The following is a 16493-nucleotide window of genomic DNA, read 5'->3' on the forward strand; positions in this document are numbered from 1 at the left end:
CTCAAGCTATCAAGTGCAATGGATTGCCTCAGGATGATAGTGGGTTCTTGCTCACTTGATATCTACAAGCAAAGGCTCATGGGGACAATTATTTAAAAAAAGAAACCCCAGAGTCCCTTCACAACCAGAAATGCCATGATTCTATAAATTAAAAGCAAAAATTGTCCCAGAATTTCAAGGAATTTCATCTTTACTGAGATAGAAAAGACTTTCTCTGTAGTTGTGAACTTTGCCTGCCACATTGTTTCAGTGACTATAAACATGAACCTGTATAATCCAGCTCTGGGTGAATTGAATTTATAGTAAGCCAAGTCTAACATTCAAATCTCTCCATATGTGGGCATATTTGGACCTCAATTGCCTTTCATTGTTAAATGAAGGTGTTGAACTGCCTTCAAGTAGCTGGGCTATATGAGCCTTTGAGGTCTCTGAACTTCTACGTTTCTTGTATCATGAAATATGTTTCAATTAATGCCATTGTTCTGCCCAAGTAAACTTGGCTAACTGTATTTGCAGTTGAAAAGTAAAGGCTTAAATGAAATGATTATAACAAATTAAGGCAATTTTTATGATACAGAAAAAAATCTGGTACAAAATAGGGTAAGCAATGAATGTAAGGCATGAGACATTTAAAAATAATTTGTAAAGAAATGGAGATGTAAAACACAACATGAAATGGAAAAACAGGAATTACTAAGTAACAAAACCATATATGACCACATAAAGTGGTAGAATACATTATGCCCCTAGATATATTTTGTGCATGAGTTCATGGCATTGTGTGTAGCAAATAATACTAACTCATAAAAGGTATCAATTTAATTTATTAACCTTTTTCACATTGGAATGAGTAAATAGAAAACTGGTTTGCACATATTCATATATTTAATATTTTTAAATCAACTACATATATGAGCATAAAAAGGGAAAAGACAATTTAAAGTGGTGCCTGAAAATATGTATTTTTTTTGTAAAATAACATCAGTAAACAAGGCAAGATATGGATTACATATATATATATATTTAAAGAAAGAACTTGCATAAAAATTCATTTTGTTTTACATGAAATAGCTAAAATCAAGACTGTACTAAAATTAAAATAAAGGAAAATATTCCAACCTTTTCTTTAATTATGTCTTTTTCTTTCTTCTGCTGAAGAATTGGTTGAAGTGGTGAAAATTCATCAGTACTGCTTTTATGGATCACATGATTCCCAAGGTGATAAGCTGCTTCAACAAGAATTGGAGTAAGGATATCCCTTACATCTTTCTAAGAAAATTAAAAAAAATATTAATTACTTAATAAACATACAAATATGACCGAATGCTTAAAACATAAGAATTTTTTCCTGTAAAAAAGCTAAATAGTTCAATATAGAGAACTCAGATATTTTCTTTCTATTTCTTTCCACAAACCTTTTTTTTTAAGTATAACTATGCTCAGGCACACCATATTCCTTGCTACTGAGGTAGGCTAAAGTTCAAAATTCTAAACAGTAGTGCATTAAAGTTGATAAGCTCTCTCCACACTTAACCCAACACCAATCAATACAAGTGAATTGGGAATAGGTTGCCCAAGAAGGAACAAAGAAGCCTGCCAGTAATGGAGCTCCAATGCTAACCAGTAATGGCATTGGATCCATGAGGGGTTGCAGTAACCAGCCTGGGCAAGATAGGGAGACTCAGTTTTGAAAAAAAATAAAAAACATAACAAAACAAAATTTGTGGATTAAAATTAGAAATTATGTAATTTAGGGAGACAGTTAGTGTAGAACTATACTCAGTTGTTCCTCCCCCACTGCTGCCATTATACCAGCCCATCAGTTCTACTGCAGGGTGAGGATACAGAATGGGGGGCAAGTTGATTTGGGAGCATAGAATCTAGTTTTGTGTAATATTACTATCAGTTACTTAATAATGACAGCACTCAAATGGGATATATGTTTATGCTTTGTGCCTTTCACGGGATGGGCAGCAATTCCAAAGCAAAATAATCATCATGGAAAAATTTTCTAGCCTTCCATTTTAGAAAATACAATAGAGCCTCATGGTAAAAGACTACTAGCCCACTCCTGACAGTTTTATACTCACTATAATTGTCAGACAGCAAAAGGTGAATGAGAACCATCAAGGAATTCCTATTAAGTTTTTGTTTTTAATTTCAGTGATTTCTATTATAAAATGTCAGTGATGCTTGATCTATAAACAACCTGAACTTTGGCTGAGTCCTCTCTTCTCCTGATACCCAAAATGTTCCTTCCCTTTCCCTTTCTAAGATTATTCATACTTTCTTTCCCCCAATCCCTCAAAACACTACAAATACCATACAAAAGTCTGCAAGGCTATGATGAATGGACACCATAGTAGTGGTGGCAGCATAATTATTTGAGTGTGTTATGCATAATGTTTATGTTGGACTATCTGACCAGAAAAGTTTATCTTGTACCAGTAATACTTTAGAAAGACTAAGTAAAACTAAAGGCTATCTTTTCTTAATATACTGATGAGTTGCTCTATTAAGCCAAAGAATTCAAGGAGAAATCATCAGTTATATGTGCAGCCTAGATATCTGTTCAGATGTTCTAGTGAATGAAACTTTTCTTTAAAAGGGGGATCATGTCATTTATATTTTATTTTCTTCTCTTCAGGGGGGAATAATTCTGCAAAATGAGACAAATGATTAGATGATCCACCTCTTTAAAGGTGTTTCCTCTTTTCCAGAATAGAATTTTGCATTTCTCCAATTTGATTCCAGTGCTCTTTCCATTATACTATGCCATTTAGCAAAGAGAATCTATGGTACCACATAGAAATAATTTGAGGGAATGAAGAACAATTTTATTTATAGGTATATCTGATTTGATTGTTAGATTTTATAGATAATAAAGTGGACATTTTTGTTTGTGCAATTGAATTATTTCTATAGGTGGCTGCATTCTTTGTTTTAAAAATATCCAAAATTCTTAACAGAGAAACAATAAATGTCAAGAATTATTGGCTTCATTTTGGCTCAACTTCTCCCTTGAAAGCAATGAGTGTTTCCCCAAGCATCAGGAAACTATCAAGTTATGCATTTTTTTTCCTTTAAAAAGAACTGAATTAATATGAGCTATTCCAACTTCAAGTAAACCGGAATGCATTATAGTTTGGTGAGTCCTCTGGATGTTTCTGATGCTCTTATTTGAGGTTAGCATTTTGTTAAATGCATCATGCTCTAGACTGTAGTTAGCCAGTTAAATAGATGAACTAATATACATCCATCAAGATCCATATTTAGAATAGGCACTGGAAATTGGGACAGAAATGAACAGAAAGAAGATAACATAGATTGCCTTTGGCAAACTAGAAAGTTATTTTACTTCTACCAAACATCTCCTTGAAACAAAAGCATTTTTATCTCAATATTCTGGCATTGTATGACTGTAAATCATAAAAAGCTACAGACTCTAAAAAACTGAGTATGGGTATTATCCAAAGGAAAAGGGTAGGTTCAAATAAGCTATATCACATTGAATTTCAAGGGATATGTTAAACCAAAATGAATCTAACAAGGTCTTGAATAAAACTAAATATTTAAAATAAGGAGGTGTACCCATAAAATTATTGCAGTAATAAATGAATAAAAGAAATTACAAAGGAGAACTAGAGTAAAGGATACCATCATAGAAATTTATGAGTGATATAGATGATAAACTGATCTCATGCTTGTGGCAAAAGATGACTTAAAGACTGCCTTAATATTCCAGAGATATATTCACAATGTCATATAAAACAAAGTGAAAGTACTAGAATTTGGGATGAATCTGAAATGGTGAAAATATTAAAGACTAAAAACAAGAATCATAGGGAATAGACTGATATGGATAGGCTGCCATCTGGAGGGAATAGCCACATTGATGACTCACCAATCCATTTGAATTTGAGTATTTGAATTCCTAATTAAGTAATTTGGGTGGATTAGACCCATGCATCATAAGACTAAAATACAACTAAGAGGGTCCCTAACTATTAAAAACACAATCCTAGTTAAAAATTCAAATAATCCCAAAGCATGGAAAGGGAAGTTATAAATCAATAAGGTCATACATCTATAGTCAGCTTCCAAAAGAGCTTGTTAAGCAATATACAATCTTTTTAATTTTTCTTTGCTTTAGAATTGTTACTATTGTTATAATTAGAATTATTACTATTTCTACTATATATTTTTGGAACTGGTCATTGATATGGCTGCCTTTAACTGTAGTTAAAATTTAAATTTAAATGCCTCTTGGACCCATATTTCTAAAATACAGTTTTTACTCAAGGCAGAATTAATGTTTTCTAATTTCAAAAGTGGATGTCATAAAAAAGAAAAGGGTGGTTTAATAAAGCTCACATGGAACATTAAAGAAAATAGTCTCAGGAGCTTTCAGGAGAACTACATAATTACTGAAAATGTAATTGGGGTTAACATTCATATTCATATTCGGTGAACTTTTTTTTTTTTAGTTTTTGCAAGTCAATGGGGTTAAATGATTTGCCCAAGATCACACAACTAGGTAATTATTAAGTGTCAGAGGCTGTATTTGAACTCAAGTCTTCCTGACTCCAGGGCAAGTTCTCTATCTAATTTGCCATCTAGCTAACCCTCAGATTAGGTGACCTCTTCAAAGAAATGACAAATACATGGCATTATAGTATGATATAAACTTTTCATATATTAGTATCAGTAGGCCAGATTTCCTTCCATCCATCCATCCATCCATCCATCCATCACATTCATCCATCCACTCATCCAATCATCCATCTATGTATTTGAAGCAGGGATGGAGAATCCTTTTTTCTGCCAAGGGCCATTTGGATATTTATAATGTCATTCATGGATCCTACAAAATTATCAGCTTTAGAATTAGCTTGTTATATTTGGTCAAACATTTAATTAATTCACCACTAAAAAAGTTCCTAGAATTTCAAGTCCTGCCTTTGGTTGCCATGGTAGCACTAGACCAAATGAAGAGGGGGGCCTTATACAGTCTGTGGGCCAGATGTTTACTACCCCTGATTTAAAGCAAAAGATTAGAATTTGTCCTAATATTAGTCAACAACAGGAATGTATTAAGTACCTAATATGTGTCAGGGACTGGACTAATCATTGAGGATTCAAAGAAAGGCAAAAGATACTTCTTGCTTATAGGGAACTCATTCTAATGGAGAAGACAATGTTAAAAACAAATATGTATATACATGATATTTACAGATAAAATAATTGGACGTGATTATTATAAAATAGTTGGAGATGATGTTAGGGAATGTTCCTATCAGAAATAAAATATAGAATTTAAACAATATATTTCTTGTATTGTTGTCTTCCCTATTAGAATTGAGGAAAGGGGCTACAGGCACATTGCCTTGGGTTGGGAATTAGGGGGGAGCTAGATCTCTGTTTTTTTAGTTTTTGCAAGGCAAATGGGGTTAAGTGGCTTGCCCAAGGCCACCCAGCTAGGTAATTATTAAGTGTCTGAGGTCGGATTTGAACTCAGGTACTCCTGACTCCAGGGCCGGTGCTCTATCCACTGTGCCACTTAGCCATCCCTAGATCTATGTTTTAATCAGTGAAGAGAACTGTACTCCTAGTATGAAAATTTCCTCTACAGATGTAGATTGGCAATTCAGTTCCATCTCTAATTTATACGTTTAGAGACTTCCTATAGTTACTTGCTCAAAGTTCCACAGCTAGTATATGTAGGAATAGATCTTTAACCTAGGTCATTCTTATTTCATGTCTGATTTTCTCTATACTCCTTTTTCACAAAGCTAATCAAGCCACTTGAAGATCAATAAAAATATCACATAAAATCTATTCTGCCTTTGTATTATGTTAAAGTTTTCTTCCTCTTGTCTTTATATGGTAAAATGAACATGTGTTCATTATAACTTTTACCATTTACCAAAAAAAATGTTAGAGAAGTCAGATTCTTAAAAACAAAGATTTCTTAAAAACAAAGAATTCTCATTGACAGTTTATATGACTGGGGAGAGGAAAAGACCTGTGATTTTATAGATACAGTAAAATCTCCTTACCAACTTATGCAAGCTGGCACCTTTTCTTCTTAGAATTTTAAACCGCCATGCAGCACACCAAGAGATTAAGAGGTTGCCCAGGGTCCCAGATCCAATATGGATCTGAGCTGGACTTGATGCTAGGTTTCTTGGTTCTCAGCTTAGATCTCTATCCATTAGATCACAATGTCTTTCTTATATCATTTATATAGAGAAAAAAGGTGGGAGTGTGGAGAGGGAGGAGGGAAAAGAGATAGAGGAATCAAGATAACCCTGTCATGACATCTGATTGAAAACCAGGTGATAATGGAAGTGTAAAATATGATTCATTTTACTAATTAAATAGTATCTGGGAGATATCTAGTATGAATTGAACTAAGAGGTGAGGGGTTTTTATATTTCTAAATTAAATATGTATATGCATAAATGCACACATATATGTATGTGTGTGTATAAACATATATATCTAATTTTGTTAAGCCACTCAGAAAGTGATAATTTAAGCAGGAAACCTTGACTATACAAGAATGCTACAAATCAAAGTCCAAATCCCAAGTTATCTACTTGTGAAAATGGAACAGCTTGAAGTACTGAATTTTCCAATAGCAAACTTGATTAAATTATTCCCCAGGTGTGGGAGATAGACAACCACTGATTGTCCCTCCACTGTCCATTGCTTTAATTCTTTTCAACTAGCTTGCTTTGACCAAATTACATGTGATCTAATTCATACTAATTTTCCACAAGGTCTTCTCTGCATCTGCTGTATATTACTTCCATTATCCTAATTAGCTATTAATTATTCTTTTCTCACAATATAGAAAAAATGCACAAGCACCCTTGCAGGGACTTTACTTGTCAGACAGTCACACTTACTTAACTTTAACAGTTCTATGTAAAGAATGAAGTTTCCATCCCAAAACATTACTAATTAAAATTTTGGAAGAAAAAGAAGTAGAGTTGCTGGGCTAATATCTGTATTAAAAGCAATGAAAATGCTATGATACATTTTTTATGGACAATTATCTAAGATGATACACATTACAGCCTTGGCAACTCGTTGGGTCAAACAACAACAAAAAAAGAACTAAGTCCTACAGTCTTCCTATTTCTGTTTAGTTTTCATAGAAGTTTGCATTTGCAGGAAATCTTGAAGGCTGATTAAAGACAAGTATTCTGGGGGCAGAGCCAATATGGTAAAGGCAGAAATTCTCACAAGCTCTATCTATACAACTCCAAATATCTTTAAATAATGACTTTAATCAAATTCTGGAGTGGCAGAACTCACAAAAAGACTGAGTAAAACAATATTCCAACCCAAGACACCTTGGAAGATCCACAGGGGTTACATTGGGGTTAGAAAGGGCTGGTAGTGCTGGCTTTATGTACTAGAGCAAGCTGATTCCAGGCATTCAGGAACAGCCTGTGGGGTACCTGGGTCCATGGCAGCAGTTGTGGTTTCCAGACTTCTCAGTCAAGGAATTTCCAAGGAAAATTGAAAAGGGCAGCAGGAAAACTCTGCTATACTAGAGTGAGCCCTGAGCCCAGTCCAATGCAGGGTTTGGTGAAGTCCCACCCCAAGAACCAGAAGCAGGTCTGGGGAACCACCTCACAGGGAGCCACCCCACAGCTGCTTCCAGAGTGCTCAATCAAGGGATGAAAAGGAGACTGAGGTAGACTTCTGTAGTCTATCTCTGTGGCAGGACAATGTCACAAAAAGGAGCTTTACTGCTAGAGAGGCATAGAGACTCTCTTCAAGGTTCCAGGATAGAAAGGAGTACTTGTCATCATCCACAGACCAGAGCACAAGCAGGAGAGTAGTTAGAGATTCTCATAAGTCCTTGGAGGAAATGAGGTCCCTAGGGGATATCCCTGAAAACAATCACAAAATCCTCAAAAACCTGGGACAGGGTGTCCTATACCCTAGAAGCAGAGCACCATTTTAACAGAGTTAAAATCAAATCATAAACTGGGAAAAGGAGCAAACACCAGAAGGAAAAATTCCAATCACAGATAATTACTTTGATCACAATACAAACTCAGAAGATAACAAAGTCAAAGCTTCTGTATCCAAAACTTCCAAAAAATTATGGGGCGGGGTGGAGCCAATATGATGGCCTTTCTTAGAAGATCACTCTAAAATATTTCAAAAACCTTAGAATTATGACTCTAACTAAATTTTTGGGAAACAGAACCCACAGAAAGATCCAGTGAAGCAATTCTCAGGCCCAAGGTAAGCTTGTAAATTGTGGGAAGGCTCTGTTCCATGGGGTTGGAGGAGGGTGGCAGTGCATCAGAGTAAAGGAGTCCTCTGGGAACAACCCTGGGGTGCCTGGGTCCCTGGGAACCCTAGTTCCTGGCAGCAGAAGCAGTTTCCTTACCTGTTACCCCAGGGAACACCAAGCACAACTTGGAAGATCAGCAGGGAGACCTTTGCCAGAGTGAACACAAAGTCCAGGTCATTGTGGTGGCCCTCCTCAGCCTGGCCATGACCCTCAGCAGAGCCCAGATTCCAGGAAACTGAAACAGGTCTGTGGAGCCACCCAGCAGGGAGTCACCCAGCAGCTGCTTCCAGAGTGCTCAGCCCATGAGTGGTAAGGTAGAGGGAGATTGTTGAGGCCTGTCCTCTGTCTCTGAAACAGGACTCTTGTGCTTTGTCCATATTCAGACCCTGGTCACAATCTGGGAGTCCCCCATTGCCATCCACAGAACAGAGCAGTCAGGAGAGCAGTCAGGGACTCACATACTAAGGTCTTTGTGGGGGTGTCCCAATAATACTCAAAAGCTCAGGAAGCACTTCAAACCAGGCTGGGTAAATGAGTAAATAGAAACAAAAGGAACCTGACTATAGCCAAAATTGGTCCCATGGAGGACGAAAACACAAGATGCCTCTGAAGATGAGGAAGTCCAAGCTTCTGCATCTAAAGTCTCCAAGAAATTTAGAAGTTGGACTCAGGCTAAGACAGAGCTCAAAAAAAGTTTGAAAATCAAATAAGAGAGGTAGAAGAAAAATTGGGAAGAGAAATGAGAGAGATGCAGGAAAAAACATAAAAACAAAGTCAGAACCTTAGTCAAGTTGATGCAAAAAATGCTGAAGAAAAGAACATATTAAAAACCAGTTTAGATGAAATGGATAAAACAGTTCAAAAATGTTAACGAGGAGAAGAATGCTTTAAAGAGCAGAATTGGCCAGATGGAAAAGGAGATAAGAAAGCTCTCTTAAGAAAACAAAAAACAATTCTTCAAATGTAGAATGGAGCTAAAGGAAGCTGATACCCTTGTGAGAAATCAAGACACAACAATTCAACACTAAAAGAATGAAAAACTAGAAGAAAATGTGAAATATCTCATTGAAAAAACAACTGATATGGAAAACAGATGCAGAAAAGCTAATTTAAAAATTATTGGGCTACCTGAAAGTCATGATCAGGAAAATAGCTTTCACTTCATTTTTAAAGTATTTCTACAGGAATATTGCCCTGATACGCTAGAAAGCAGAGGGCAAAATAGAAATTGAAAGATCCACTAATCTCGTTCAGAAAGAGATCCAAAAAAATACCAACCCCCAGGAATATTATAGCCAAGTTCCAGAACTCCCAAGTCAAAGAGAAAATATTACAAGTAGGGGTGGCTAGGTGGCACAGTGGATAGAGCACTGGCCTTGGAGTCAGGAGTACCTGAGTTCAAGTCCAGCCTCAGACACTTAATAATTACCTAGTTGTGTGACCTTGGGCAAGCCACTTAACCCCCATTGCCTTGCAAAATCTAAAAAAAAATATTACAAGTAGCCAGAACGATACAATTTAAATAACATGGAACTACACTCAGGATCTCACAAGATTTAGCAGCAGCTACAGTACAGGATCATAGGGCTTAGAATATAATATTCTGGAAGGCAAAAGACCTTGGAATGCAACTGAGAATCAACTACCCAGCAAAACTAAACATCCTCTTCCAAGGGAAAAGATAGATTTTCAATGAAACAGGAGAATTTCAAATGTTCCTGTTCAAACAACCAGAGCTGAATAAAAGGCTTGAGTTTCAAGTATCTTCACTCAGGTGAAGCATAGAGAGGGTGGGAAAGAAGGGTAACTTATGAGGGATTTAATGATGATGAACTATATGTATTCCTGCATGGAAAGATGATACTGATAATATTCATATGAACTTTCTCATTTAATAGGGCAGGTAGATGGAGCTCTTCTAGACAAGTAACAGGACAGTGCTGAATTTGAAGATATAATATACTGTAAAAATGGAGTCAGTGAGTGAAAGGAAAATATGTACTAGGAGTAAGAGAAAGGAGAGGTAGAAAAGGCAAAGATATTTCATGTAAAAGAGTCAAAGATAGCTTTTGCAATAGTATGGAAGGGGGGGAAAGGTGAGGGGGAATGAGGGAGCCTTCATTCTCATCGTGAATGCCTCAAAGAGGAAACAGCATACACATTCAATAGGGTATAGAAATGTAGAAGAAAAAGGAGAGAAGGGGGACGGGGAGGGGGGAGGGGGGGATATGGGTGATAGAGAAGAGGGTAGACCGTAAGAGAGAGAAGTCAGATATAACACATTTTCCTTTTTTATTTTTTCCAAGGGTTGGGATTGGGTGGCCTGTCTAGGACCATGGGGCCTGGTGTTTGCTTGGTCTCTGGGGTGGGATTTAGGCTTGGGGGTCTCTTGGCCGAAGGGCTGGTGCTCTGTCCATTGTGCCACTTGGCTGCCCCACAGCACATTTTTGAACAGGGACTAAGTGAAAGGAGAGAGAGAATATAACAGTTAGTAGAAGAGAGGAATGGATGGAGGGAATTACAATCAGTAACAGCAACTGTGGAAAAAATATGGAAGTAACCTCTATGATGGACTTGTGATAAAGAATGTGATCCACCAGAGACAGCTGATGGTAACAGGACACAGACTGAAATACATTTTTACCCTCTTTCTTTCACTTTGCTTCTCATGAGGTTTTATAATTTTGTGTGGGGGGGTATTATGTTTACTCTTACAACAGGAATATTTTAATAATAGCTAAATAAATTAAAGAAAATTTTTTAAAAAAAGAAAATTTTGAATTGATCCCAAGCTATGGAAGAACTCAAAAGAGATTTTGAAAATCAAGTAAGGAAGATAGAGGAAAAATTGGGAAGAGAAATTAGAATGATGTGAGAAAATCATGAAAACCAAATCAGTAGCTTGGTGTAGGAATTATCAAAAAACCTGAAGAAAATAACATCTTAAAAATTAATTTAGGTCAAACAGAAATAAAAGCAGTCCAAAAGGCCAGTGAGGAAAAGAATGCCTTAAAAAAGCATAATTGGCTAGATGGAAAAGGAGATATAAAAGCTCTCTGAAGGAAATAATTCCTTCAAATGGAAAATGGAGCTAAGGGAAGCTGATGACTTTGTGAGAAATCAAGAAACTATAAACCAAAACCAAAAGAATGAAAAATCAAAAAGAAGAAAATGTGAAATAACTCATTGGAAAAACAATTGACCTGGAAAAATAGATTCAGAAAAGATCATTTAAAAATCATTGTATTACCTGAAAGTCATAACCAAAAAAATATCCCTAGACTTCATTTTTCAAGAAATTCTCCAGGAACATTGCACTGATATCTTAGAAGCAGAGCTTAAAATAGAAATTTAAAGAATCTACCAATCATCTCCTAAAAGATCCAAAAATGAAAACCTCCAGGAATATTATAATGAAATTTCAGTGTTCCCAAGTCAAGAAGAAAATATTACAAGCAGTCAGAAAGAAACACTTCAAATATCATGGAGCTACAGTCTGGATAATACAAGATTTAGCAGCTTCTACATTAAGAGTTCATGGACTTGGAAGATGACATTCCAGAAGGTAAAAGACTCTGGATTACAACTGATAATCAACTACTCAGCAAACTAAACATACTCTTTCAGGGGAAAAGATGAATATTTAATGAAAGAGGGGACTTTCAAACTTTCCTGATGAAACAACCAGGGCTGAACAGAATGTTTGATCTTCAAGTACAGGAAAGATTCAGGTGAAGCATAGAGAGAGTGGATGGGAAAGGTGAATTATGAGAGACTTAATGATGTCAAACTACTTGTATTCCTGCTTGGGAAGATGATCCTGATGACTCATATGAACTTTCTTATTTATTAGGCAGTTAGAAGGAATATATATATATATATATATATATATATATATATATATATAGAGAGAGAGAGAGAGAGAGAGAGAGAGAGAGAGAGAGAGAGAGAGAGAGAGAGAGAGATAAGGCACAGAAGGATGTTGAATTTTGAGGCATAATATATGAAAAAGATGGAAGTTAATGGGCAGAAAAGGAATGTCCTGGGAGATAGGGAAAGGAGAGGCAGAATGTGCCAAGTTATTTCTCATAAAAGAGGCAAGGAAAAGTTTTTGCAGTGGAGTGAAAGAGGAGAAGATGAGGGAGCATGTTTGAGTCTTTACTCTCACTGGAAGTGGCTCAGAAAGGAAATAACATACATACTCAATTGGTATAGAAATTTATCTTTCCTGAGTGGAAAATAGGAGTGAAAAGGAATGCAAGAAAGGGGGTGGGGGAGGGGATGGAAGATGTGGGGACAGAAGAGAGACAGAAAATTGTGGGAGGGTAGTCTAATACAATGCACTTTTAAGGGGGATCAGGATTAAAGGAGAGAGAATAGAATAAATGAGGGTCAGAAAATAGGATGGAGGGAAATACAGTTAGTAATAGCAATTGTGGGAAAAAATATTGAAGCAATTTCTTTAGTGGGGTTATCCATCCTAAAGAAAGGGTTGATAGTGCCTGATTAGAGACTGAATAACACCTTTTTTATTTAATTTATTTTTCTTGAGGTTCTCTTTCTTTGTGGGGGGAGGGGATTGTATTTACTTATAATATGACTATTGGATTAAAAATATAAGAAATAAAGACAAGTATTCTAATTTGGTCAAGTGGTAAGTTGGGGAATGGGAGAGAGGCAGTTGACTACTGGTGTGGTAGCTAAATGTTTTTGCGTTCTTTTAGTATTACAGAACTGAAATTTTAATAGCCTAAGGTATTTTTTAATGTCTTCAGTTTCTCTTCATAATGACCATGTGAGGTAAAGTTACCTTTCCCAGTTTAAAGAGAGGTAAATTGACACACAGAAAGGATCAGTGAAAACACAACTATTAAGTGTCAAGAGGCAAAATTCAAACTTGACTTCCAATTCTAGAATCCTTTCCCACTTCACCATATCTTTGTTTTCTTCATTTCAATTCAAAAAGTATTTTTAAATGATGATTATTTCATGCCACCATTAAATCATAGCAAAACATTCCTTCTCCACCTCATTTTACAGATAAGGAAATTAAGGCAAACAAGTTAAGTCAAACTTCCAGGAAATGTTTGAAACCAGATTTGAACTTATGAAGCTCATGACTCTGGGTCAACACCCTTTACCCTGTGCCACTTAGTCTGGCACCCAAATTTTTCTTTAATCAAAATTGTGACTAATGTGTATAGGGAGTTCCCTTCTAATAAGGCAGTTTGCCCCCTGTACATTAATGCGCAGTCTCAGAAGTTAAGTAATTTGCCTAAGGTAACACAACTAGAATATGTCAGAAGCCAGACTCAAAATTCAGAATTTTCTGATTCTTAGGCCAGAATTTGACATGCCCTTTCATGATTTTAATATATAATAAAGAAGAGTAGAAAGCCAATAAGTAGACATTGCCAGCTCATTCTAAGAAGGATCAATGGAATATCAGGCATTTGAAGACATCTCTACAAGGAAAGGGAGAAATAGCTGTGGGAGCTTCTGGAAAATAGAGTCCACTTTGTTTCTTCACATCCTAGGAAGGTGTGAGATTACTAAAAGCTTGGAGCCAATCACAGTTGAGGGAGTACCAGCAAAGTTTTGGGTGGTTGTTTCTGGGGCTAGGGGAATGGTGGAAGAGAAGATGCTCAGTGAAGGACTCAGTTGAGTCAGCAAAGGGAATGGAAGCTGCAATTGGAAGACTGGGATACGTAGTTGGAGGGGCTTGGTCCTCATTTGCCCCTATCTTCTCCTCCATGACTCTGAGGTAGGAATCAGTGATGGTAGGAATGAACTGAAGCCAATAGAACTATTTCTCTCTAGAATATTGAGAAAATTAATAAAGTGTTTTAGTTCCCCTACCTATCTTTTTTCTATGTCCAGGATGACAGATAATTACTCCCAAGTTTCTTAGTTCTTTAAATCTCTTCATAATTTCAGATTTAATTAGTAATTTATAACCAGATAATTCTCAAAAAAACTGATCAATCCTCTTTCTAGCTGTATGGCATTATTGGCAAAGGGGGGGCAGAAAGAAAGGGAAGAGTGACATACTTATAGTACACCTACATACATGTAAGTGCATGTGCATACATACACACAATATATATATATATATATATATATACACACACGTCTATATTACCTGAATGTAAACCTTACCATCCACATTATTTATATGTATATTTGTATATGCACATGTACATAGGTATGTACATAAACCTATATAACTGTATATCTATTTATGGTTATTTGGCTAGTACCAGGATTTTTCTTAGCTGGAAGCTTAAGCTAAAGGATTAACTCAAAAATTTTTATTAGTGATTTTAAGTTCTCCCAAAGCAGAGAAAGAGAGACATTAACTCTGGCTAATGTGTAAATCTCAAGTCAACAGATTTCAGTGATGAAGGCCTTTCCCTCAGAAGCAGTTTGATTCTAGGTATTGTCTTTTTCTAAAGCATTCAAAGGACTCCCTTAGCTTCTCTAGGAAAGTTAGAGTAGAGAAGATGCAAAAGGTAAGGTCATGCCTCTTAGAACAAAATTAGGGAGGTGTTAAGGTAAAATGGATACATTCATATTCAGAAGGTTGGAAAAGGGGTGATTGGTTTGTCAAGTGATACTAACCAGCTACAATTGTGGCCAATGCTACAGTACTGCCAAAGTCAAGTTGTTTCTAACTTAACTTACAAGCAAACAAATCGAGGGGCAAATTAGAAAGCATTCAAGACACATGTAGCCTTTCAGAAATTGGAGTGATAATTTTGAAAGGTAAGGCCATCCCAAACACTTTCCTACATTGTGAGTACTAAAGGGAATAAGTTAAGTCCCTTAACTAAGGGTTTAGAAAGATAATATGGTATAGTCCAGTCAAATAGATTCAGGGTCAAATTCCATGTCTGATTGGCTGCAAAATGAGGATAAATCATTTAAATCCTTTGAGTCTCACTTTCTTAATCTATAAAATGAGATTAATAATATCATCACATGATTAATGTAAAATTTGAAAGAGATAATATGTTATGTACTTTAATAATTTTAAATAAACACATTGGTGTTATTATTATTAAATAATAGATGCTAGAGCACAGGTCTGGCAATATCACCCCATCCCATCCTCAAGAAGAGTTTTTAGCATCTAAGATAAAATACATACTATTATGTTTAGCATTTAAATTTCTTTGCAATTTGTTCAAAACTATCTATATCAATTACACATAAATAGCCCTTCATGCTATTCTTCATATGGGAGCTTTTCATCTCCTCTCTCTTTCTTTGCACATTCCCTTGCTGGAATTTTCTCCCTCCCCAACCAGCCACTTGGAGTCCCTAGCTGATCCCAAAGCTCTTCTCAAGTTTCACCTTCTCTATGTGAGACCCTTTCTAACCTCCATAAGTATTTCTGATCTCCTTCTTGAGGAATTACTTTATATTTACTTAGTTGTGGTTTCCATCAGGAGAATGTAAGCCTGTTGAGGGATGGTATGGACACTGTACATGAAACAGTTTCTTGGAAACATAGTTGAGAATTGAGTGGCAGTTAGATACCACAGGTGGATTAGCAAACTGAAAAGGGTTTAGCCAACCCTCAGACAAAGGTGCTAGTCCTCCTAAATATCTCATAGACCCAGGTAAGTAGTATAGATGAAATATGAATTTGGGTCCTTTTACACCAGACCTAGTGCTTTTTCCTCTTCTACATTCTCTTTTTTAAGCCATAGAAAGTTAAATGACTGCATGTCTACAAACCTAGCACTCTATATACCGGGCATACTTTTCAATAAAAACTAAAATGAAAAATGACCGATATCTCAATTTGAGCACTTTCAAAGAAACTGAGTAATATTCATAATAACAAAGTTAGAAAGCTATTTAATCAATCAACAATCATCTTGGACTACTTAGATCATGCAAGGCGATGGGCTAGGTCATGTAATAGATACAATAAACATAGGGCACAGACTCTGCCTTTAATGAACTTACCAATTAGTTGGGAAAGAAAGACAAATGCATGAAGATATTATCATACCTGATAAGTGTCTGAAGAACAAATAATTGTAGCTGGCATTAATTTAAATAATCAAGATTTTGTCCAAAAGTATTTCAATAAAATATGTTAATTGTTTTGATATTGAAATTCTCAAAAATATAGCTCTCAAATGTGCTCATAATATAA

At 35.9% G+C, this 16493-nt stretch overlaps 1 protein-coding gene across 2 annotated transcripts in view; it reads right to left on the reverse strand.

The window, feature by feature from the left end:
* Positions 1 to 16493, reverse strand: part of ITGA4 (integrin subunit alpha 4) — a 108028-nt gene that overhangs the window by 28742 nt on the left and 62793 nt on the right. For both annotated transcript variants that reach the window (XM_074215570.1, XM_074215569.1), the window contains one exon: positions 1120 to 1269. In XM_074215570.1, the coding sequence (XP_074071671.1) occupies positions 1120 to 1269 (150 nt within the window). The remainder of the gene's footprint in view (positions 1 to 1119; positions 1270 to 16493) is intronic.

Source organism: Macrotis lagotis, chromosome 1 (genome assembly GCF_037893015.1).
Source record: "Macrotis lagotis isolate mMagLag1 chromosome 1, bilby.v1.9.chrom.fasta, whole genome shotgun sequence".
In the NCBI taxonomy this organism is placed as follows: domain Eukaryota; kingdom Metazoa; phylum Chordata; class Mammalia; order Peramelemorphia; family Peramelidae; genus Macrotis; species Macrotis lagotis.